Source organism: Bolinopsis microptera, chromosome 3 (assembly GCF_026151205.1).
Source record: "Bolinopsis microptera isolate Bmic1 chromosome 3, MBARI_Bmic_1.0, whole genome shotgun sequence".
Classification (NCBI taxonomy): domain Eukaryota; kingdom Metazoa; phylum Ctenophora; class Tentaculata; order Lobata; family Bolinopsidae; genus Bolinopsis; species Bolinopsis microptera.
Genome location: NC_087074.1, coordinates 16028942 through 16053276, shown reverse-complemented (window position 1 = coordinate 16053276; position 24335 = coordinate 16028942). Strand labels below are relative to the sequence as shown.

The 24335-nt window shown below is 38.4% G+C and overlaps 1 protein-coding gene across 5 annotated transcripts; it reads right to left on the bottom strand.

Moving 5' to 3' along the window:
* Positions 1-43: 43 nt before the first annotated feature.
* On the bottom strand, positions 44-17713 carry LOC134812493 (C2 domain-containing protein 5-like). 5 transcript variants are annotated; one of them, XM_063819950.1, is made up of 20 exons: positions 17549-17713; positions 17331-17434; positions 16853-16969; positions 16549-16638; positions 15926-16063; positions 15389-15488; positions 14776-14900; positions 5804-5893; positions 5539-5657; positions 4236-4406; positions 3661-3829; positions 3390-3482; positions 3036-3212; positions 2807-2902; positions 2432-2566; positions 2020-2152; positions 1723-1885; positions 1092-1211; positions 846-967; positions 44-694 (listed from the first exon to the last, which is right to left on the bottom strand). In XM_063819950.1, exons 1-20 carry the CDS (start codon positions 17709-17711, stop codon positions 408-410), a joined length of 2712 nt encoding a protein of 903 aa, XP_063676020.1. In that variant the 5' UTR covers positions 17712-17713; the 3' UTR covers positions 44-407. The 5 variants fall into 5 exon arrangements, with proteins under 5 accessions (XP_063676020.1, XP_063676021.1, XP_063676022.1 ...); XM_063819951.1 differs by having other exon boundaries at positions 2020-2140; XM_063819952.1 differs by having other exon boundaries at positions 2432-2554.
* Positions 17714-24335: the final 6622 nt, after the last annotated feature.

Here is a 24335-nt window from a genome sequence, read left to right as displayed (position 1 = left end):
CAAATCTGTTTCTAAAAAATAATAGATAAATTATAAAACAAAGTCAAAATAGCTGACAAGTAATATAGCTTCACACGTAAATAAGTAATATCTAATAATAAATTACTATAAAGTTACGAAATTATTTACAATGCGTACTCTTGATTTTTGTATAATTACAATTATCAGGAATGAAATCATAATCAATTACGATCAAATACATAATCATAACTAGACTTCCATTATTGACTTAATCTCATTATCTGCGCTTGTTTTGACAAACCAAAACAATATTTTTCTAGGATATAGGCCATGACTCATAGTATGTAATTGATTTGGTGCCCCCGTATTGTCAGATACAATAATATAGGGGGTTATTCGCTACAAATGAAGTTCTCATCAATGACTAATGAGCCTGACCAATCAAATCATCCAGAACTTGAAGAAGGTCTATTCTCATAAATAACATGAGCAGCATCTCCAGATATACTCAGAAGAATCTGTGCCTGGAATTTCTGAGGACCGTCAATCAGTACCAGCTCACTGATTCTAAACTCAAAAAGTACATTCCCGCCGAGTGAGGCCACGTGCGCGCGCATGATAGCCTGGGCCTCCATGATGAAGTTCTTGGTGAAGGAGCTAAGGTCCCGAACATCAGCACTCTCGCGGATCAGGAACACGCTGAGGTGACCGAAACAGTGTTGAACCGTGGCACCTGAGGAGTAATGAGTTGTTATAGTATTACGTACGAAGGTAAATCCTGATTCATGGAATATAGAATAATGATATTTTCTCGTCATTTCTTAAACATTTTCAGTTTCAAGAACAAGAACACAATTCTAAAATGATAGACTAAATATTGGTACCTGGAATGTGATCAGCTGGAGTGAGCTGTACTGCAGTGTTATTGAGAGATCCGGAACTTTCTAAACTCGAATTAAGTTCCTCTTCACAGAATCTTATTTCATTGCTAGCCGAACTTAGGAACCTGGAAATATAAAACACATGCTAACAATCATCATTCATCATGTGAAACGCAATAGGAAATTATATCTAAAATTGTTGCTGGTTTTGTAGATATAATTTAAAGATAATGTGTTTAAATAAAGTACCTGTGAAAGCGGCGTTTAGTGTCGACTGCTCGTACAACAGGTGAAACAGGAAGTGAAATAGTTCCGATAGCAGATATCAGGATCACTAGTTCGTCATCATCAGGCATGTGCACGTTAAACCTACGCAAAGTTATATAAAGGTCTGTTTTAAACCTCCTTGACCACTAATTAGGGTATCATAGTGGAGAAAGGGGGAGGCCGACTAATGGTTGCCTTAGGGTTACAAAAACTCTGCCTAGTTAACTATTTTAGGGGTGCCAGTGCTTCTGTGGACTGAATTTTTTGTGAAACCATTGCAGTTGGCATTGGTCCAAAGAAAACCGGAACTGGAAGCCTGCTCGAACAAGTAGTCAGTCAACCGGCCATTAACAAAGTTTAAGTCTTTCAAATTTTAAACACAAATTTTAAAATATTTATACACTACAAATCTATAATTACTTCTGTTGAGTGAAGTTTATAATGGGATGGGACATGTTTAAGTTTTAACCAGGTTTTAGCCACTCCAAAACTGGCAACAACAAATTCAAAGTTCGCCTTTCATTAAAGGAATACCTCGAGTAAGTACCTGAATTTGTTGATAAAGTACTGAAATCAGTACCTGATCTTGCTGATAAAGAGCTGAAATCAGTACCTGATATTGCTGAGGAAGCAAGATTTGTACTTCCGCAGCTTGAAACAGAGAAGTTGCATGTTCTTGTTGATAATCTTATCTAGATCCGCTGTTTCCAAGCCGGGAGTGTCTATTCTACATATCTGAGTCATGATGTGGGCAGCTTCACAAGGAATCATGTCTCCTGAAGAGACATTTCGATTATTCCAGAGGAGCAATTACCAACTTAAATGGTAATTTATCGATTCTTGAGAACATCGTGTCACAATTGATGCGCAATATTTTAAAAACTGAAAGTGCAGTGTCCTAAGAACTTACCATTCACCCCTGGAACTGTACTTGAACTGGAGGTGAACATGTGATCAAGAAAGAGAGATTTAAGAGAGTTCTCTATCTTCTTTTCATCCTTGGGATCTTCTATATCCACTACTATTACATCCTGGTTAAATATCTGAATGTCTTTTTAATGATTTCAGTAAGAATGCTATAATCAAGGAATGATATAATATAACAATACCGTATATAAGAATTCTATAATCATGTAATGCCATAGTCTGATGATCCCATAAAAAGCTTTGCCAGACAAAAAAAAGGCAGTTTTTAGGCTACATCAGAGTGACCAAATTCTCTCTCAAGAGACCAGTGTACCACATACAGAATATGAGCTTCAATTTTCTACACCGTGATTTGAAATAATGGGCAGGATATCAAAATTATAATACCCACTAACCTTATTGGTAACAGAGAGGTTGAGATCCGGAGCAGGTCCGGATATAGACTCACTCCGGGAGATGTTGTAGCACGTGACATTCTTCTCGTAAGCTGCCTGGATAGCTTCCTGTAACTTGTCTACCTGGTCAGGAGACTGTTTCAGTGTAAGTGGTGATTTATAACGCAGGGATTTAGAAAACAAATTAATACCGAGAAATACAATCTCAGTAAAAGTTCCAGGTCCAATCCTGGATAGAGGACCGGTACACTTTTAGTAATTTAATTGATAAATTTATTAACAAATTTACTAAGTAATAATAAGGTGATTAATGAATAGATACCATATATCAATTAATATTAATTAATACCAATAAATTGATTAATTAATTAATACCTGAGTAGATTCAGCAGTATCACATCTAACTCTGAGTGGGGAGGCGGGAGGTAATGCAGACAGGTAAACAGCTGTACCTGATGCTATGTACAGGATCTGAAAGGATGTTGGTGACTGCTCTAAAAAGGTTACATATCTTACATACTTTACATAACAAACATAGCATATTAAATCTAACAGCGGCACTAAAACCATAATAATTAATAAATGATACTGAAAGAGAACTTACTGCAGTTTCTCCCACACATAGTTCATATCTGATGCCGACAACAGCGTTCATTCCCTTTATTTTTAGCTTGTGAGACAGCTGCTGATGAATCTCGTACTCAAGGAATGGAAGTTGTTGTCCGATATCACGCGCGCTGTTCTCCCCAGTTTGTTTCTTTTTCGTCCGAAACGCTTGTACCTAATCAATAGGTAGATTTTCCTTTATTTTACTTAATTTTATTATCCCTAAAAATTAAAGCTTAATGATAATCTGCTAGATGGCTTTTACTGATCAGAACAACAAAAAACCAACAGATAATTCAGATGCATGGCACCTGGGATATGTGAAATACATAGAATCTTCAAATAAGAATACCTGAATGAAGCAGCCATTCCCATTAACAGGAGTATTAGGAAGAATATCAATAGTTGTGAGGAGAATATCTGGCACTTTGCCTGAACCACACACCTACCAAGAATAATGTTACATCATAATATGTGGGGTAAACATCTAGATCTCTTAGTTTAAATTATCATTAACACACACAGTGATCAATTAATTTATTCGCTGAACTAATATTGACGATAAAAGAAGGAGTCACAATACTCCACTATTTAGATATTATCACTCCTAGTCGCCTACTCACTGAACAGTTGTGAGGAGTAATGTTAAAGGGAGAAGACTGGACATTGTATGGGATATGACACGGCTTACAAGCAATGAACTCGTCAGCCAGACTAGGAGAAGGGTTGAGAATAACTGCAGTTCCTATGGCTGATAACACGCACAGCTTATCACATATCGTACTTTGTTCGCTGAGGTTCAGTGTGAGCTAATTTAATTAATTAACTTTATTAATGGTTCAGAAGATGAATCCGAGATTTTGGAAACATTTGAGACAAATTTGGAACCACACTTTTGTAGCCGTGTTTATGCTTGTACTGACTTGAAATCTATCTGGTATGGTAGAGGGATACATGTACTAACATTTCCAGCTACTTAGAAGTGCAAAATATTCCCCTGGTTCATAGAATGAACGAAATGAACATAAAATTAACATTTTCCTAGAATCCCCCTAGAATTGAGCTAAAACCGATTGGAATCGATCGGTATTGAGTGTGAGTTAATGGTTCAATTAATTGTTGGAAAACAAAGTGATCTGAATGAAATTTTATCAGAAAGAAAAAAAGCAAAATACGTGAAGGCAGTACAAAAACAGACCTGTAACCGATAACAGCGGTACAGCCCAAGGTTTTCATGTGAGTCCTAACTTCCTTCCTCAGTTCTAACCACAGCTTATCTCTCGTATCACTCTCCTCAGACATGGTCTCTAACTTGTCGAGAAGTCGCACTGAACGGGACGACACCAGGCCACCTATATTAGTCACAAACCTATGAGGTTACATACGTTACAAACCTGTGAAGTTACATACATTACATACATTACGGTTTGTAATGTATGAAAAACTATTCGGGAAGTGATCTCTAAACGCTGTACATACATTATTTTAGGCGGACAATATTATGGGTGCAAGATTTTCTTTGGAATTGGACGACGGACGCCGAAAATTCAAATGAACTTCAATTTGGGCAGACATTACGGAGGCGATCACCCACAAAATGTCCATCAAAAAAAGGTATTACGATCGATGGTTATGATAAATTGTATGGGTGACAGTCTCATTAAATCAGTTATTTTCTCATTCAGATATTTTATTCGTCAGAATTCAGATAAACTGATAAAGACACGTGTACAAAAAATTTGCGATTTAATATTCAGGTTCAGTCGGACGAGGAACAATGTCTACTCATGTGATATGCAAAATTGAAACTTTGGAATTTTTGTCGGGAAACTGAAGGCTTAGGTGTTAGCCAGTTTTTGTTTTAAAGAGATTTTTTGTTGAGGGTTAAGACTGAAAAAGTAATAATTGGACAGCTTGACTTGGTGGTGGTGAAAACATGTGTCTTACAACGTAAGTTAGTAATATCACGTGTGTACTATTCGTCGTACTGCGCAGCTATGACGAAAGCACGAGCTGGCAACAGCGCAGTATTTTGTTAAAACTTAAAAGGCAGAGGTGGGGAGAGTGGCCTATAGTCATTGCCCCTCCACATTTTGATATGTTCGGGATATATGTCATCAAATTATCGGTCAGAATTTCTCCGATCGCGTCATTTCGCCATTATTTAATGGTGATAAAAGGTGATTTATCTGATCACTGATCAATCCTTGAATGCTATGTATAATAAGTGTGATGTAAATATAATTTTATTTGGATCATAACTTAGCAGGAACCTAACATAATAATATTTAGCGTGACTTTCAGCTATTCTAAACTGAAGCGTATAAAGCAAAACGCCACGTTGCCATTTTAAACAAAATACTAAATTATACGTTTGACGCCTTGTTGAAAACTCTGCCCTAAGTCCTACTCAATCAAGATATTGCCACTTTAAACAAAGTTCTAAATATAAAGTAGATATCTATTACCTTATTTAAAACTCTGTTTTAAGTTCAACTTACCCAGGGGGAAATGAACCCATAGTATAAAATGGAAAATCAGCGTAGTTGGATGCCATCTTCGGTTGGATGATGGGAAGGTTAAATTGCACCGGACTCGTCGCGTCTGGAAATGACATACCCTGAAAATATCAAATCGGCAATATTAAAGTCTCAATTTTTAGAGTTTTATCCATTCCTCTATCTCTCAACGCATTAATCTTTTCCTAGGAAAAAAATTAAACTATCAATTGTGTCGTTGTAACTGAAAAATATTTCCATTACTAACCGTATCGGAAAGAGAGTCACTCGTACAGCTGTGCTTTTTGGTGACAGAACTCTTGGAGACAGAACTCTGCTTCAACAGTAGGGGCAGAACCTGCAGACATATAACAGTGAGGAAAGCACCAGAGCTGCCGTTTAGCTGCAGATTTTTAGAAAATAATCTGTTGTCAATTTTAAACAATTATATGGTGGAACTTTTCATGAATTATGCGGTAATTATGCGATAATTATGCGGCAGAATACCAGTGTGATGTACGGTTTGGGTTTTTCTTTATTTGGTACAAAAACCATTTCTTAACGTTTACAATAAAGCCTTCCGCCCATCACAAAGAAAATTGGAGCCAAACTCGTGAACTCGAAAGGACGCAGAAATATCACCTGCTCATCCTTTGACTTAAAGCCAACGCTAAAAACTTTCACCACTAGCCGCTGGGACACGGACGTTTTTAAACAACTGTTAACTGCACATGACTATTCAAAACCTACAGTCTTAACCACGTACACCCGTAGTAACCCGTGATTCGTAAGTTATGAAGGGTAATCCAGAACTGGCCACCAGCCCTAAGTTACACATAGGACGCTTCATCCGATACTTAGAAGAGTACACATTTTTAAGAGCAGCAACTCAAAATATCTTAACTCAGAGACTCTCTTGATAAACTATTTCTCTATAAAATTTCAGGAGCACCTGAAGAACTGTCACACTGAATCTCATCTAAATTTGCGTGAAAATACACCGAAAACATTTTTATCGGCAGCTTTCTTGAATTCTTGTAAATGGCCAGCAGCACTAATAAAAACTATTACTTATTACCGATGAAATTGCAGCTTATCTTTACGAATAAGCATGATAACTGATAAGCCAGTGATAAATAAAATTTCATTCAAATTACACTTTTCAGTATATGTTTTATTACAGTGATAACTGATAAGGGATAGCTAATTACATTCAAATAAAGTGACTGTTTGGTTTGCAGCTTGTACGTTGTTTATTAACTCAGATTGAGAATTTTAATTTTCCAGTCATCACCAAAGCGCATTTTTTATCAGCTGGCCTACGTTTTGATTTTATTTCATGTATTCCTAGTTCCTACTATCTTTTGCAGTGGTCGACCGGGGGCAGGATTCTGACCGGGGCCGGGGAGCCCCAATATAGCCGGGGCCGGGGCCGGGGCTGGCCACTGAGAATTAGCCGGGGCCGGGGAATCTTCCATTTTACCGGGGCCGGGGCCGAGGGTAGTTTACCAAACTGTAGTCAGAAATTGAAACATGAATTTGATAATAATTTTGAAAATATTTTATAAAAATTTGAAAAAAATTTGAAATCTCATAATTACCATTAAATTGTGTTTGATTTTTTTCAAAAATGTGCCAAAATCATTCATGTAATCCCCGGCTGTGCCTCCGGTAAATGCATGGTTTTGGCCGGGGCCGGAGGTAAATTTATTGGCCGGGGTTTACCCCCGGCCAATTAATTTGAAATCTCATAATTACCATTAAATTGTGTTTGATTTTTTTCAAAAATGTGCCAAAATCATTCATGTAATCCCCGGCTGTGCCTCCGGTAAATGCATGGTTTTGGCCGGGGCCGGGGGTAAATTTATTGGCCGGGGTTTACCCCCGGCGAATTGCCAAATTTTGGCCAGGGCCGGGAAGGGCCGGGGTTGTGATTTTGGCCGGGCCGGGGCCCCGGTCGACCACTGATATTTTTTTTTCTTTTTCACTTCTATCTCTTATCACACAATTTTCTAGGGGCTCGGACAGAGTCATGAATGATGCACCTAAACTTTCTGTCGACGAGTGTCTTGACAATGCAACCCTCAAACCTGGAGGTGACTACAAGGAACTTTTCTAGCTGGTTTGTGTGATCCTTCGAGGAGGCGTTGAAAAAGTTCTGTTTGACCTGGATACCATTCTTCATGAAGATTACGTCTTTGCATCAGCCGGGGAACTACGTTGGAAATCTCCAGGAAGTTCGTGAAGAAACTGGGCCTAGCAGCAGATAGAGTAAACCTTTCCTCGTTCCAGAGGAACTATCCCATCAACATCTAACGAAGAGAACCCCTTTTCCACTCCTCCAGCCTCCTCCCACAGTGCAGCTACTTCCCGCAGTGCAGCTACTTCCTGCAGTGCAGCTACTTCCCACAGTGCAGCTACTTCCCGCAGTGCAGCTACATCCCGCAGTGCAGCTACTTCCCACAGTGCAGCTACTTCCCGCAGTGCAGCTACATCCCGTAATCGTTCACGAAGAAGAAGACGTGGTCGCGTAAAGAAGTTCATCGAGGGAGAAGCATGGAAAGCAGTGTCTAATGACAGGAAACCTCTTAGACACTGCAAGAAATATTCTCAGAAGGCTGAGGCCTTTTCACATTATTCTCTTGAATATTCAGAACGTAAGTGGATCGTAATCGACCTCCAGGGCGTCAGGGAGACGTGGATTGACCCTGTCATAGGGACATTTATTCATGTAATGTTTAAATTTACTTTCAAGGTCAACCAGATAGTGCTTGAGCTAGCTGCTAAGTTGAAGCTTGGAATCGTGTACAATGAAGTAATGCTTGGAATTGCTCCCTCCACGGGGAAACATTTTTTTGTAGAGAAGTTCATCGAGGGAGAAGCATGGAAAGCAGTGTCTAATGATGGGAAACCTCTTAGAGACTGCAAGAAATATTCTGAGAAGGCTGAGGCCTTTTCACATTATTCTCTTGAATATTCAGAACGTAAATAGATCGCCATTGACCTCCAGAGCGTCGGGGATTACTCGGCGAGTACCATACCTTCCTATCCAAACATGAGTTTCTTCCTTCCTACGAAGTGTCCCTGTCGGTGCTATCTCTCCCTCTCAGACAATTCTCTTTCATAGAGGATTTAAATCCCGAGTGCATTGCCCAAAGCCCTCTGTTCAAGAGTATGTGCAAGCTATTAAAGAGCAGCAGGTCATTACTGACTTTCATATCGACAGGTTGAGTGTTGGTAAGACACCCGCTAAGAGGCGAAGGAATTGCCATACTCAACTTCATGATATCTGCTCATTCTTCTTCGCCATCAGCTTGGGCTTCACTGGAGGACGAAAAGAAGATTCACCAAATGGCGCTGTTTGCCGTGTTCGTGTACCTGGAAGCATGGTTTACCTCTGGGTCACTCTTCTCAGCTGCATCCAACGACCTAAAGCTGTACAGCCGAATCCATAAGTTCTCGAAGGTCAACAAGGTATGAGGGTATCCTGTTCAACAGCGACTGTAATAAACAGGCACACTTGGTACCTGACAGAAGATCTCGTCCCTCTGGCTTTGTTTGACGAGTCTTTATCGTTGGAGACGAGGAACAACATCGCAAAGAAGATCAGTCAACTGCCATCAGTCCTCCCTGACATCGGAAAACCTACTCTTCCCGCCCTCACCAAGGAATCATCCCTGATAGATTTCGTTGGCGCTCACTCTACCTTGCTCTTCAGTATCCTTGAAGTGCCCCACTCATTCTTGGATGCTGAAGATTGGATCTCTACGTCTTCCTACAGAGAATCAGGAGTGATACTACAGAAACTGACTCCTCTGAACGACTCCTCAGAACGGGCACTTGCCTTAGCTACAAGACTTAACTCTCATATCACGAGAGATGAGGACTCCTCGCTATCTCGGATTCGCCACCCCAGAAAGTGGAAGCGGTTAGTAATATTTTTCACGCCCTTTTTAATTCAATTAATCTGTATGTGTAAACTAACCACATGACTCATTGTTATCGTAAAATTGTTTCTATGCCTTTACCTGACACATTTTAAATTTCAGGAGCCGAGTCCACAGTTAGAGCAATCGAAGATCACTGTTCGGAACTCGGCATCGACATAACCAACATCAAGTGCTGTGGATGTGACGGTACCTCAACCAACACAGGACGCCACGCCGGAGTAGTTTCTCTTCTTGAGAAGAAGCTGAACCGTTCTCTTCAACGGAGCATCTGCTCTCTACACCGTATTGAACTTCCCTTCCGACACTTGTTTACCTCTTTAGACGGAGTCACATCGGGACCCAACTCCTTCTCAGGACCAATTGGGAAGCTTGCTGCAGGACCCGTCCACCTCATGACCCCTCGGAGATTTGTTCCGCTCAAAGTTGACGCTCCACCTCTGCCGGATGCTGTTGTTAAGAAACTCAGCTGGGACCAAAAGGTCCTATTCCGCTTCGTGGTGGCAGTTCAGAGTGGTAAGTTAATTTCTTGATCTTGAAAATTCAGAATCACAAATTGTTCCAAAGATTCATTTGCTTGAAATCCTTAATTGATTTGTACACGACTGTCTGACGGTGTTGACGGCAGGTTAAAGTTTCTCAAATCTAAATTCATTTCTTTACAGGATCGCTGCCGGCTCAACTTGGAAAGACGGAAATTGGCCCGCTCTGCCACGCCCGTTGGATAACACTACAGAGTCGAGTATTGAGATTATATATGTCTGCAGCTGGGGTACCTTCGTATTTAATGCCTAAGTTAAGAAAACTGTCTACTTATATTTTGAATATTTATTTTCCAATGCACATGTTTATTAAGTATCGCAGTTCTTTAGTTAATGGTTCAGTAAATCTGTTTAAGGAAATAAGTTTAGTTAAGAAGTTTATGAAAAGCAAGTCAGATTTAGATACTATTTTGGGGTGCCTTCAGACTAACAGTTATTTTGCTCATCCACACAATATTTTAATAGCAATGCTGGGAGATGATAGTTTTGAACTTAGGAAAGAGGCAGTTGATATTATATTAGATTTGAGGAGATATGGGGAAGAAAGTTTAGACTTAGATTATTATTTACCTTTGATGAATTGTGAAGCCAAGAGATATGCTGATTTGTGTAATTTAAGTGAAGTTAATGGGCGCTGGATGTATAAGTCATTTTCGGGAGATCTTGTTAGCGTAACTGAACCGCCTCTTACTGTTGGATTAGATGTGAGTGAGTTTTTGACCTGCCCATTGAAGACGGAGTTACCCTCTCACACACAGTCTGTGGAACGCCTGGTCAAGCTCACGACCGACGCTTCCAAGAGGGTGTGTGGTAGGGTAAACCAAAGTGCTGAAGGTATGTTAGTTCTTTTGGGACGTAAGGAGACGAAGAATAAGTAATTATTGATGAAAAGCTAGTTATCTATTTGCTATGGAGATTATCCTAGTTCAAGTTTATTCGATTAATGTTATTATCTGAGTGTAAATGTCGCTATAAATCAGTACAGAACCTGTTTTCTAGTTGTTGACATCACATGTGTTTCTTACTTGACAACCCTAATTGACTACATAAACTGTACCAACCTGCAACCATACTCATGGATTCATGGAAAATAAAAACCCGAGAGAAAGGAATCCGATATATCCGTAACCATGGAAACTACCACGCATCGCGGCTGGCGCAGCGGTGATTAATCAAACAAAGTGTCATATTTTTTCGCGCGGTGCACGTACGATCGTCCTAACGCGCGTGGCAGTTTTTGGAAAAATGAACGTGGCCGAAAGGTCCTTAAAAATGAAAATTAAGTCTTATCCCTTGGCAGATGTGTCCATGATGAAATTATTGATGGCCTGGTGGTAGGGCCTATAGGGGTTAAAAAAATCGGCGAGCCCTCATTGAGGAGTCCTTCCAGGAACTAGTTCAAGCAGTCGAATCTCACCGCAAGAGATACGGACTAGAAACAAAGGAAGCTTTATTAGATTTTATTTGTAAATGTTGTTTGATATTGATGATAATTGTATTCTTAAACATAACTGTCGTATTCAATCTAAGAAAACGATCCATTGGTTGAATCTTTTGAGAAATCATGAACACTATCGTAATAAACTTGCTATATACCCTCAGTTTGATTTCTACTGCTCGTAAAACGGTTTATCTGTTGAATAAAACGGTTGAATAAAACGGTTTAAATGTCTCAGTTCAAATTTTAGTTTTTAAGATGTGGAATCTTATGTTATGATTGTTAGTGTTACAAACTATATTTATTAATATCCAACAAATTTTGAGTTCCTTGTTCAAAACGTTGTCATTTATGAGGAAAATAGTTTTAAATTATAAAAGGAGAGAAAAAGAAGAAAAAAGAGAGTGACTGGCAGGAGCTACACCCATTGTTATCTTAAAATGTTTAAGGAACAATTAGGGAATCTTATTCGACCCCATATTTGAACAATTTCGACACGAATAACGTGAGTTATTCGAGGGGTCGAGTGGGGTTAGCGAATTCTGGTCCATCCTGTAGCTAAATTATCTGGTACGACGTCCTAGCGCGCATCGTTTTGGAGCGTGAGGGCACTGGGGCAGGACAACGATTACCTTATTAGTATTCGAATAATCTAATTTTTGTGCTTTCATTTCGTTTTGAGATTTCTTGGCGTTTTCGAAGTTCGATTGTCTAGAGTATAATTGGATGGTTACAGGAAAGAAAAAATTATAGCTTTACAGTTTACAAGGTGTTAGGAGGATTAAAGAAAGGACTCATAGAATATTCTGAGCCGTTACAGACACCATATCGTGGTGTCGCTATACAATATATAGTGATATATAGTAATATCCAACATGGACCATGGTTTCAGGTTGCAGAATTTCTCATCAAAGTAATTGCATCAGTATAATAGTGTAATAGAATGTGCCAGCCAGAGAGATCCAGGGACAGCTAGAGTTATTGTTTCTTCTGCACTTGTTGTACTCGAGGTTCGGTGGGTTTGGGTTAAGAGCCACAGAATATTCACTAATATTGTCCATTGTAATTCAGCTCTTTAAACAATAGAGTTAACTCATTGCTAATAGTGTGGTAATTTTATAGATAATACAACATTTTAGTCAAATAAACAGTCCTTATTGGTAAATTGTCAGCATGATGGTTTACTGGTTGATTCTTTATTCACTAACAGGTTTTCTATGTACAACACAATAATAAAGACTGGTTATCTGGCTACGTGCTAGCTTTCCATCGAAGCAAATGTCAAAACTCTTGTTTCTTCAACAAGCTTTTGTTGTGATATTCATACTTGGTAAGTAAACAATCCTGTTCAAGGATAAATTTAATTAAATATTTATGTCGCTTCTTGCATTTCTGTAGAAAAGGCGACCCCTGGCCCTCTCACCTCCAATGATATTTCAGGACTCAGAGTCAACGCCACTCTAGGCTACTATTTGTTCAGCGTAGAAGAGGGTAGTCTAAAAAAAGGAAGTCAGATACAGTTAAGGGGGAATTACTTAGGGCTGCCTTATGGGGTTGTGAGAGTGAACCTACTCACGGACAATTGGGATACTGTCTTTAGAATGGCTTTAAGGTGCGATTCCTGAGTGCTTACAGTTACATGTCAAATAGGTTCAGTTTCTACAGCTTTATTAATTTTGTTCCCACATATTGTAGCATCTAGTATACTTCAAACATTTAGAAGATGATTTACAAGTACTAGATAGTGAGCCTTTAACTGACTATTACAGGTTTGATGGCTCTGTTGAAAATATGGAAACCCTGGTTCACAGAAAAATAGTTTTCAGCAGCATATATAATAATACGTGGATAGTAAGTTTTATAATACTACTTAATATTATATAAAGATAAGCTATGAAAGTTGTATTATTTAATATTGAGTTACCTAGCATGAAGACTCTGAGAAACTAAACTCCTAATAACTAATTTCAGTACCAACCACCTTACTTCAACATGTCTGACTACACTAATGGTGAACTGCTGTTTACCATCAAGGTGGAAAATAACTTTGCAGTGGAGGTCGAGCAGAATGGAGAGTCTAGGAAGTTGGTTTCTGGAGTATCAACCCTAAACTCAACTCTTGTTACAAGAATAGTATTAGAGCTCCGGTACAGGGATTACTTTCAGTGGGATAACTATATGAGTTTTATTATTGGTGAGTTGAAGTTGGAGGATCATAACTAACACATTGTCACCATCAATATGCATATTCATGTATAAAGATATGATCTATACGGAAAACACTATTCCATCGCTATATCATTGCTATATTATTACTATATCATTGCTATATTATTACTATATCATCGCTATATCATTGCTTTATCAAGTGACTTGTAACAGGTCTTGAAACAGACTGAGCTTGAAGTCATGGTCCTTACTCATGGGATATTATGTAAATCTTCCAGCCCAGTACAGAAAATGCCACATTCCTTTCCTGACTCAGATATCAAATAATCAGCTGATAATTAAGCTGGAGTTGTGCAGCTTGGAAACACACTGAACTAACCACTTGACGTAGCGGGCCTTTACTTTCGGGACCCTCAACACGTCGAAACTCGCTAGACTTATAGTGTTTGTATTAGGGTCTGGGAGAAGATCACCGAGGGTCATAGCTAGGGTCAATAATTTGACCAAAACCCATAATCATGGGTAGAGTGGACCGCTGCAGTCGATTGTAGCCTTCATTGAAACTTGAAACTTTTTTTACAGTCGATTTGGTAAAATCTAGACGCCCTGCAAAATTTTAGATCTCTAACTCAATTTTAACACTTGAATATGGCGATTTTTTTAAACCGAATTTCGTAGAACATGGTGCTGGCGCGTATTTTGCGCAAATTTCTTAAAAACTCCACGTAACTATTTCTTATTCCTGTTATCTTTGACATTGAATTGGAATTTTCTGAACTTAAAATATGCCTGCTGACCTACTTTCGGTGAGTCTTAATGCCTGAAAAACAGTAAAGGCGGTATATAATAGTATATAATAGTATCTTTAAATAGTATAGTAAGTATAATTGCAACGGTCATGCTTGCCAGCACTGTGATAAGGGGCCAAAATTCTCGCACCTTTCACTAAGACAAGGGGCTCCAAAATATTTCTAATGAACCAAGAAACTACCACGTTGTTTATCAACACCACAGGTGGATAAAATCATACCTATTACAAGCACAAAGCTGACACTCCCATTAAAATAATTCGAATTACGTTATCGGATTAAGATTATAAATAATTAATCTATAGTGAATTAATAATTAAAATACTACCCATTACCTTGTGAGGAGAGTCGTATTCGGGAGTTATAGGGTAAGAGTCAGCGGGGTAGGCCCTGTAGTCAGGACCAGGGGTTGTGGGGCTACAGGGTGGCATCCTGTTCTCTTTAATGGTCACACACGTTCCTGACGGATAGTTAAGTGGTGAAACGGCTTTACTTTGACTATCAGTGACTGATTTTAAGAGTGATGGTGATCATGACGATATGATTCAATTTTTAACTGATTACAACATTAGAAATCTATTGCAATTATTCTTTTATTGGATATTGAGGTGATACTCCCTTGTGGATGGCCGTAAAAATCCGAGACTAGTTGAGTCACGAGCGGGTCGCTTCGGATACGTCGTTTTTACGTCTATGTGATCAATATCAATCTTAAGATTCTACACTGGATTATTTTGAGGCGACTGATGCTTAATACCATCATACTCAACGACAGCTGATTAGTTGATTTTACATTCTGGGCTATGCTTCAATCGTAAATTACTCAGGAATGCTTTTAACAGGTCTAAGTCTGGATTTGATTTATAACCAAGATGCGACGTGCCACTTTAACATTGTATAATGTATACGGTCCAACATACTGAATTACATAATATCAGAATAACAAACCAATAGCCCTGACAACCACACCAAAAGATCCTTCCAAATCAAGGCACTGTCTGTAGCCAATCACAGCGTTCCCTCCCAAGTCCAATACTTTGCTCCCAATCTGAGTAATGCAAAATTGAAAATTTAATATTATTCGTTATAGGGCTTCTGGATCCATTTTTCTTGACGGAAAAAAGTCAAAAGTTGAGGCTTGGAAGCCATTATTTACAAGAACACAATACCTTTATTCTAACTGCAAAGTGTGATGTCCATAATTTATCATACAAATTACGTAAGTTACCAATTGTTGAAAGAAATGACAACCTGATGATATAATTGAACTGAACTCCAGAACGAGTTCCCGGTTGAGAATTTGTAATGTTTTATGTTCGTGTCCACTTTCAGGCCACGAATCCCGTTTTCTGACTCGGATAAATATTACTATCTACATTTAACGCCTAAAATTGAGCGCAAAGGGGAAATATGTACGGTTAAAGGTGTGTTTTATTGCAACATCATAACAAACATGACACACTTTATCCCACATTTCCCACGAACCTTTCTCTGAAGACTGGATGCTAGTCTTAGGAAGAGGAGCTGCCTGGCCTCGTTGCTAGCTCGAGTAGTCCTGATCTTGTCAATCCACTTGTACTCAGGATCATCCTCTATTACTAGCTCCTCCACAAAACTCTTAACCTGTTGTTATGTGTTGTTATGTGTTGTTATGTGTTGTTATGTGTTGTTATGTGTTGTTATGTGTTGTTATGTGTTGTTATGTGTTGTTATGTGTGTAACCGGACTGATGAGTTTGGTAATATTTTGCTGACAATAAATACATTCCGGATTTTAGGTAGAATGCATTTATAAAAGTGAGGATCATATCTATAAATAAGCCCTCCTCTTAGCAAACGCAAAGTAAAAATGGACAAGATACGCTCAGACAATTATCTTAGGCATCTGCATTTTTGTGAGAGAACGCTGAATTGTCATTGCTGGATGTCATATATAATAATTTCCTTTAACTGTTTAACTGATTATCTAAATTTTGCTATAATTACCCATAGGAGCCCGGGATAGTTTGTTCCAACAGGGCAATAATCAGTAAAAGTAATATACTGAATAATGATTGCTAACTGTACTGGTTATGATAGAAAGAAGATTGTTAACGGTTAATAACCAACCTCAACTAGATGATAAATGGAGGGAACAGTTTTGCTATAAAAGAACTTCACGCCACAGGAACTTTGTTTCGTATCTGATATGTACTTTACCTGAAGTCAGTAGAAAACATTACTGATAATTAATTAAGTACTTGTATATATTACTTATCTAGATAATCAGAATTGTGGCTTACTTTGTGGCGTCTACTTCTAACATGTCACTATAAAACAACTCATAAATGAATGTACGTGATACTAATTATACATCGTGTGAATACAAAATGTAAATCACGCACATATTTAATTTAAACACACTGTTACCCACCTTGACTATAATCTTAATCTCCCCCCGTATACCGTGCAGCGTGTCAAATATAGGGAACCAGCCCGTCAGGTAGTTAGGGTTACCAGGTGATGTCAGGGGCACCAGCGACACGTGAACCTGCAGTTATAGGGTCCAGTGTTCTGATCAGGTGTGTTAAAAGGGGGAATTAGGCGGGGTTAGGTCAGCGCGTTGACAATCCCCTCGACAATTCTACATCTTGTAAAGCGAAGACGTACAGGCTACAGGGGGTGTTTTTAGATTGTTCTTTTGGAGATTATGACTAACATACTTGACAAAATCACCCGTAGGATTAATTCAATGCAATGTTTGAAGCAATATTATGCAATATTACGTGCGTTAATTAAGGAAATGGGTCCTCTATAAACAGGAAAACTACACGCAGGATGCAATCTCTTTACAGAATACAGCACGGATGGGATCTACGACTACAGGAAAAAACATTCTGAAAAGCACAAACCTTACCGATGGGGTCATTAGCTGTGACCGTATCTTTATCGAACACCTTTATCTGCAGCAAGTCTTCTTGGATTTGTTCATCATCCACTTCAAACGTGAACCAATCTAGTAGGGGAGGAGGGTTTTGTTATAAGCTTCCAGACTAAGATATAATCCCATGTTCATTGAAATTTAGGGGAGAATAAGATTCTCGCTGAAACCTTGGATAGCTGAACAAACCTGAGTTCCACTTAGGACAAAGTGTTTTGGAGCACACTTGAGTTCTGAAGATGGTTCTCTCGTGGAACTTGACATCGACATACGCGTCAGTAAGCTCGCTAGCACGGTCCATGATAGGGAGATCTCTCCCCTCTAGGATCCTCACCTTCACTATACCCGGCATGCTACATAGTTTGGTGGGTGAAGTTAGATGCCTTAGTGTTAATATCCACAACTGCATTTTTATAGTTTTAACACTGTCATTTTTAAAAGCTAGAATATGTATGAGAATAAATAATAATTTCAGGTTATATCGTCATTAACTTTAGGCTTGGGGTGGAAAAACTGCAGTTTCACTGTTAATCAGTTAATGTAACAAATGATTTTAAAAGGGATTTTAAATCATGCAGACCAGATATTTAATTACTTTTAGGGAAATCAGCACAAAAAGAAATGAATGCTACAAAACATAAATTGAAACGCTTTAAATGTTTCTTTCGGGGCTCGGTATTCGAATTTCGGACCTTTAACACTAAATTTTTACTTAGAATTATCACAAGCTTTAGCGGTAAGTTAAAGGTCAGTATCCTTAAAAATGTTAAACAAGTTGAAGTTAAAGAAGTGGATCTGTAAGATCTAAAACCCTTCGTCGCATCACCTGAGCAGCATAGTTAACATAAACCATCACCCGAGCAGCATAGTTAACATAAACAATCACCCGAGCAGCATAGTTAACATAAACAATCACCCGAGCAGCATAGTTAACATAAACAATCATGAGTCCTATCACCCGAGCAGCATACTGCATAGTTAACATAAACAATTATGAGTCCTATGTTCCTCCATGAGACGTACAGATCCTATGGACATCAATTCAGTGGGGTCAATCAGTGCCTTTTTTCTCAGTTTTAGTGAGCCGATATTTGGTCTAATAATAACGTGTCGACGGAAACTAAACCTACGGTTTCTGTTTTGTTGACACACATTAAACAGTTACTTAGTACGGTTAACATGCAGACGCCCTACTACAGCTGATTCTTGGTATTTGTAAGCACACAGTTACAAATCCTAAAAAAGGTTTCTTTGTCTACAACTGTTGCTGTTCCCACGACAAACTAAATCTGTTACCGACTTACATTTTCAATAACCTCATTAAAATTCTTACAAATTGCCAATATTAATATTCCAGTAAAAGTTATACTCCTTTAAAAGTAAGAAAGAAAAAAGGTCTGGTCCGGATCCCAGAGTGGTCGGTAATGAAGTTACAATCAGGGGAAGGGCGTGCATTCACTCAAGATATAAACAGCCTCAAGTGAACAGACTACAAACTTGAGTCTGCCTCTTCAGTGATGTCACTATAAATTATTAGCGGTAAAATTAAAAGTCCGATCTATAAGAAGTAGAAGTTCTTCTTCTTCAAAAAGCTGAAAACGAAAGCATTCCCGGTAGAGGCAGATACACTTCTCTAGAAAAAGAAAACAAAAGTTTTGGCTCGTGGCCAAGCACTTAAGTCATGGTGGTTGGCAATGAAATCATTATTAATATTTAGGGTAGGGCGAGCAATCCGTCAGATACAGACTACAGATTAAAAAACTTAACTCTGCCGCTTCCATGAAAAAAGGGCGGTGAGCCATAAAGCTTGAAAAATGATATCATGGTTCATGATATCATTATTTATAATTAACCTTCAACCATTAGCCCAGACTTTTGAGGCGACACATGTCATGTCCAAAAGTCTGACCCAAGAGCCTCAAGTACATATCATAATTTCTATTACAAGTTTAAAAGGATTGAAAACGCTAAGAAGGTTTATTTTTTCTGGAGGATACCCTCCTCTGGTATGCCAACTCTACTTAAAAGAACGTGAGAATGAGAATACAAAAAATCAAAAAGGAAAGGCCCTGTCCATTATCGAATGATTTTTGTCAGTCAAACATACAGTATCCTCTCATATGCTCATACACCTTGTTCATGAGGTCAGGATAATAATATATATATACGGCAGAGATGTAAGGTATCGCATATTCCCCCATACTCCATCTTAAAAAGCTAACGAACTTTGTTTATAAACAAAGTTCGTATATGAATATTGAATATATTTCAGAGCTGTTCTGTCTTGACAGTAAAAAGTTACCTTATACTCCTGCATACATGGTTGATTTCATCTAAACTTTGAAAAGTGGCACCACACCTGCAGACGGCAGGGTAGGTAGGGTGGGTAGTGTAGTATTAAAATATTAAAACACAACTCTTTATACGGAGCTTTTTGCAGTAAAGATCCAGCCAATTTTAGATAATTGTCCTCTCATTAAAATATTAAGTCTATTTAATCAAATTCATAGGAGGATCCTTTGAGTCAATATTAATTAAATCAATCTTATCCCCACTTCAGTATAAACTTACCCCAGTGACGTTGTGATAGCAACAAACAGATCCCGGACAATCTTTACAACGCTGATAGTGATATGACACCACTGTTTCTAGGTAACAACTAAACTCTTTATCCTCATTAATCTAGAACCTTCAAAATGTTTACTCCAGTCTGATTTCCGCTGAATAATAGTATCAATTACTTGTTTATTAGTTTTATGAAAGAGAGCGTGACCTGACGAGATTTAATGTGGTTACTGGTTTACAAGTTGAAGATAAGGAAGAGCTGAGATTCCTTGCCAAAACAAGTTTAATTGCCGATCAAGAGGTGTCGATAACGTCACTTAAAATTCCCACTTTATTTAAGCTTTATCAGTTCCCACTCCCCGTGTTTATAGTTGTTGACAGAACTGATGAAGAATTAGCTGGGTTTTAGTTTGTGCGTTTTCAGCCACATCAATAGTACCTCACAGTTGCTGCCAAATTCAGACTCTCTTCAAATGACATTATCACAGTACGTGAAACGGGTGACATTATTTCTCATGTCAGGTGCCGAATTTTTGAACCCAAAATAAGCAGATATATAACCATAAACACGGCAGAACCAACTTTTCTGTCACCATGCTTTTCAACATGCACCCCTGTTTTAAAATGGACCCTGCTATAAGTACGGCAACTGAAAGCAATCGGAACAAGTTTCAACAGTTTCAACAGTTTCTACCGCTTTGAAATAGTTTGCTTCTGGCTTAATAAGAGCTAGCTTTAAACTTCGCGGCTTGAAAAAGTAATTTGTGTAGTATATTAGTATGGTGTTTTAACGGTTTGAGAATTAAGCAGCATGGGTGTGTTCCGTAAGGGATAGACCCTCTCGAATGATTTTTGCTGATAGTAAAATGGGGACAGAAAAATTTCATGATACATTTCATTTATTAGCTCACACGCCAAATTGGAAATATTCATATTGGTAGTTGCTATTTTACTGAATATCGATACCAATGCCCAATGTTTCGATATTCAATAAAATAGCAACTTTTTGTTTGGCCCATGACATAGTGATTCGTCAAGAAGACCCGACTTTCGGACTAATTTTTTGTCAAACATTTAGAGGACTTCCCAAAGAAATATTGTCACAATAATTCCTAATCTTACATAGTAATCATACAGGGTGTCTTCCACGAACAGTTTATGGTGTACTTAAGAATGACTTAAGTACAAATTTAAGTACAACCCTTCGTTTGTCGTCCACGAACTGAGTCTTAAGTACAAATTTTTACTTAAGTCGCATGATTTAAGTTCCTACTTAAATATTTAAGTACGACTTTGGGAGTTAAACTTAGCGTGCACTTAAAGTTGCGTTAGCCTCCATATATGGTGCGTGTTGGAAGCGTAATTGTAATCGATACTTACTTAAGCCCTAAATTTACTTATGAGTGGACTTAAATCAGGGAGATTTAAGTAAAAAGTTAAGACCAGTCCAAACCTCACTTAAGCTGTACTTAAGTCGAACTTAAATGTAAAATCGGATTTTGTGATAACTAAAAATAGTGATTGAGGAACAGTAAACAGTTTCGAGGGTTTTAAAAACATATAAACCGTAAATTTGGAGTGTTTTTCAATAAGCTGAAGGGCTTAGTAACAGTTATCTTCAGTCAATATTTACATGAACGAATCAATGACACATGTTCTAGCTTCCTGTCCCAATTTCAGGGCCCCTTTTTCACTGATGTCCTCGCGATGTCTGTATCTACAGGGTAGTCCATATTCCTAGATCTGCAGTAATTATGCAGGACCATACAACTAACTATGATATTACATGGCATGCGGTGTCTTCCTGATATAATATTGCACCACCTGTCTTCTTGCAGAGACACCTAAACCTCGATTTCAGGACACCAATGGCCCCCTCTACAGTACATCTGCACTTTTTGTGTGCAACGTTGTACCGTTTCTCTTTCGGAGTGAGCTTTTCTTCAAGCAGTGGAACCATCATGATTTCTCGCTGGCCGTACCCCGAATCACCAAGAAGCTAACCCTTTAAATAGTTTGGCCCTTGGCTCTTGACAAAATCTTCGATCAAGGTCTTAACCCCACTTAATTTCCAAATGGTTGAATCATGGATACTACCGGGCCAACGCACAACAGAGTCCAGAAATCGCTCATTGATGTCACATATAACCTGACAGTTGATAGCATGTCCCGCTTCCAAATAACTGGAAATGACATAATCAATAATACTAATAGAACCTGACTGGGTGTGCTCAATTTGGTTCCTACTTGCTATCACACCATTGGTTAGTGTGACCTGCGTTACCTCAGTCACGTGACAGTTAAGTACTCTGCATGATACCCGTTCGTGGACGACAGGTTTGTCCTAAATTTGTGTTTGCTTAAGTGTCTCTAGTTTCGTGGACAGCAGAAATTGTCGTACTTAAGCTAAGTGCGAACTAAGCTTGAGTTCAAAAAAGTTAAGTACAAGTTTCGTGGAGGAGGCCCTGTACTCTAGTCCCGTTTTCTTGAGAGCAGAAACTCAAACACGATCTGTAATCTGTATCTTTAACTTATTTTTACTATCACTAGGATGATGTCATTCTCCTCATAAGGAACACGATATACCGACAGATCATTGCACGTGCATAGCACGTCACTCTATTGCACGTCCATAGCACGTCACTATCCGCCACATGGCCATTAATTCTAAGTAACCGGTAATCTGAACAAGCATGATTTGTTTCAGTGGGACAGCCAGGAAGAGGACCTTTACACTTTATAAGTATTAAGTTCATATGCACTACTGAGTTCTGGTGTACTTCAGATATAGTACCTGCACAGGTGCAATCAGCAATTCCTGTTCACAGTTCTTCGGAAGTTCCTGTTCACAGTTCTTCTGAAATTCCTGTTCACGGTTTTATGCATTCCTGTTCACGGTTCTTATGAAAAACCTGTTCACAGTTCTTGAATTCAATTCCTGTTCACATTTCTTATGAAGTTCTTTTTCATGTTGTTCTGTACAATTTCTGTAATCTGTTTTGGATCCGTTCGCATTATTTTTTATTTATTCCTTGTTTTGTTTCAGTTTATAAAGCACGAGATTTGAATTACACGATTAGTTATTTTTCTTTATGTTCAAATGTTCGCGGGTGGGTCATTTCGGCAGATTAGGTCAGCGGACATGGTTTAAATATTATGTCATACTTAGATCACCGTATGTAAAAATAAATCACAATTTATTCCGCTTGACTAGCCGTTTTGATTTGTAACTCGTGAGACGCACCCACTATAAAGTATCATCATTACCGGACTTAGACGTTTATGTGAGGTTAAATCATCGAGTTGGTGAGTGACGGAATCAAACTATTTAGACGAAACATTGGAACGGAGATCGATCGATAACAAGAGTTGAGATGAATACTGATCACTCAGTCATTGTGGAAAGTGATAAACTGCATTAATCGTTGCATGTCAGAGAGAAATTTGGGGAAGTTTCATAAGCCAATACTCATAGATGGAATCATTTACCATATACGGCAATTTTTTAACGGGGTCAAAAATTGCGACTTATTATATGATTAGTGTTCGTTTGTTTATTTATACTTATAGAACCCGTCCCCAATCTCGTATCGGAAAAAGACTAAACTCAGGTCTGAGTGTGAATACGGGTGGTACCTGCAAGTGTGTTCATAAAGCATTTAGAGTTCTGTAAAACTGCAGTTACACTTGTGCTAGAGTATTTTTAGTATATACGATCGATATCAGGTCTAAATCCCTACATGCTTCCAAAATTTTTAATCTTCAAGTTTTTGCGCAATGTACTGGAATGTTTTGAAGGAAAAAAAAGAAAGTGATATATAAACAAAATCAACGATTTAACGTTAGGGAGGTAAAATTAATTCCCTGGTTTCTTAAGTCAGCTTTAAAGTCGGAAAATCAAAGTATGTAGCGTTGATACCAAACCGATATTGAGCAATGATAGTTTAATAATAGTTGATTCCTGGGATACAGAGTCCTCCTGATTCCTCAGTCTTTGAGTGTGGTTTTTGTTCTTGTTCAGTTCTGTCCATATTTCCTCGTGTTATTTTCAAAGTTTTGGAGTGTCATGTTGTCCTCAAATTATTTGTGATTAGTGTTTGTGATTATTATTTGTGTGAAGAATGAAATTTCATAATTATATCTACTAATACCGCGACCGTATCACTCGATAAATTACAGTCATTGTTCCTTTCACCGCTTCATAGGCCACACTGGATGTCGAACATCATATCATGGAATATAATTAACATTATCTCACGAACTGTTACTCGCTTTGCTGCCAATGCCTAAAGCTACATAATATCGTCATGACGAACGTTTGTTTTTTCCTATGTTCTTCAAAGGTTTACGGACGAACTTAATAAGGCATGATTCGTGAATGTCAGGTAAAGGTTTCCAAGTTCAATGTTTT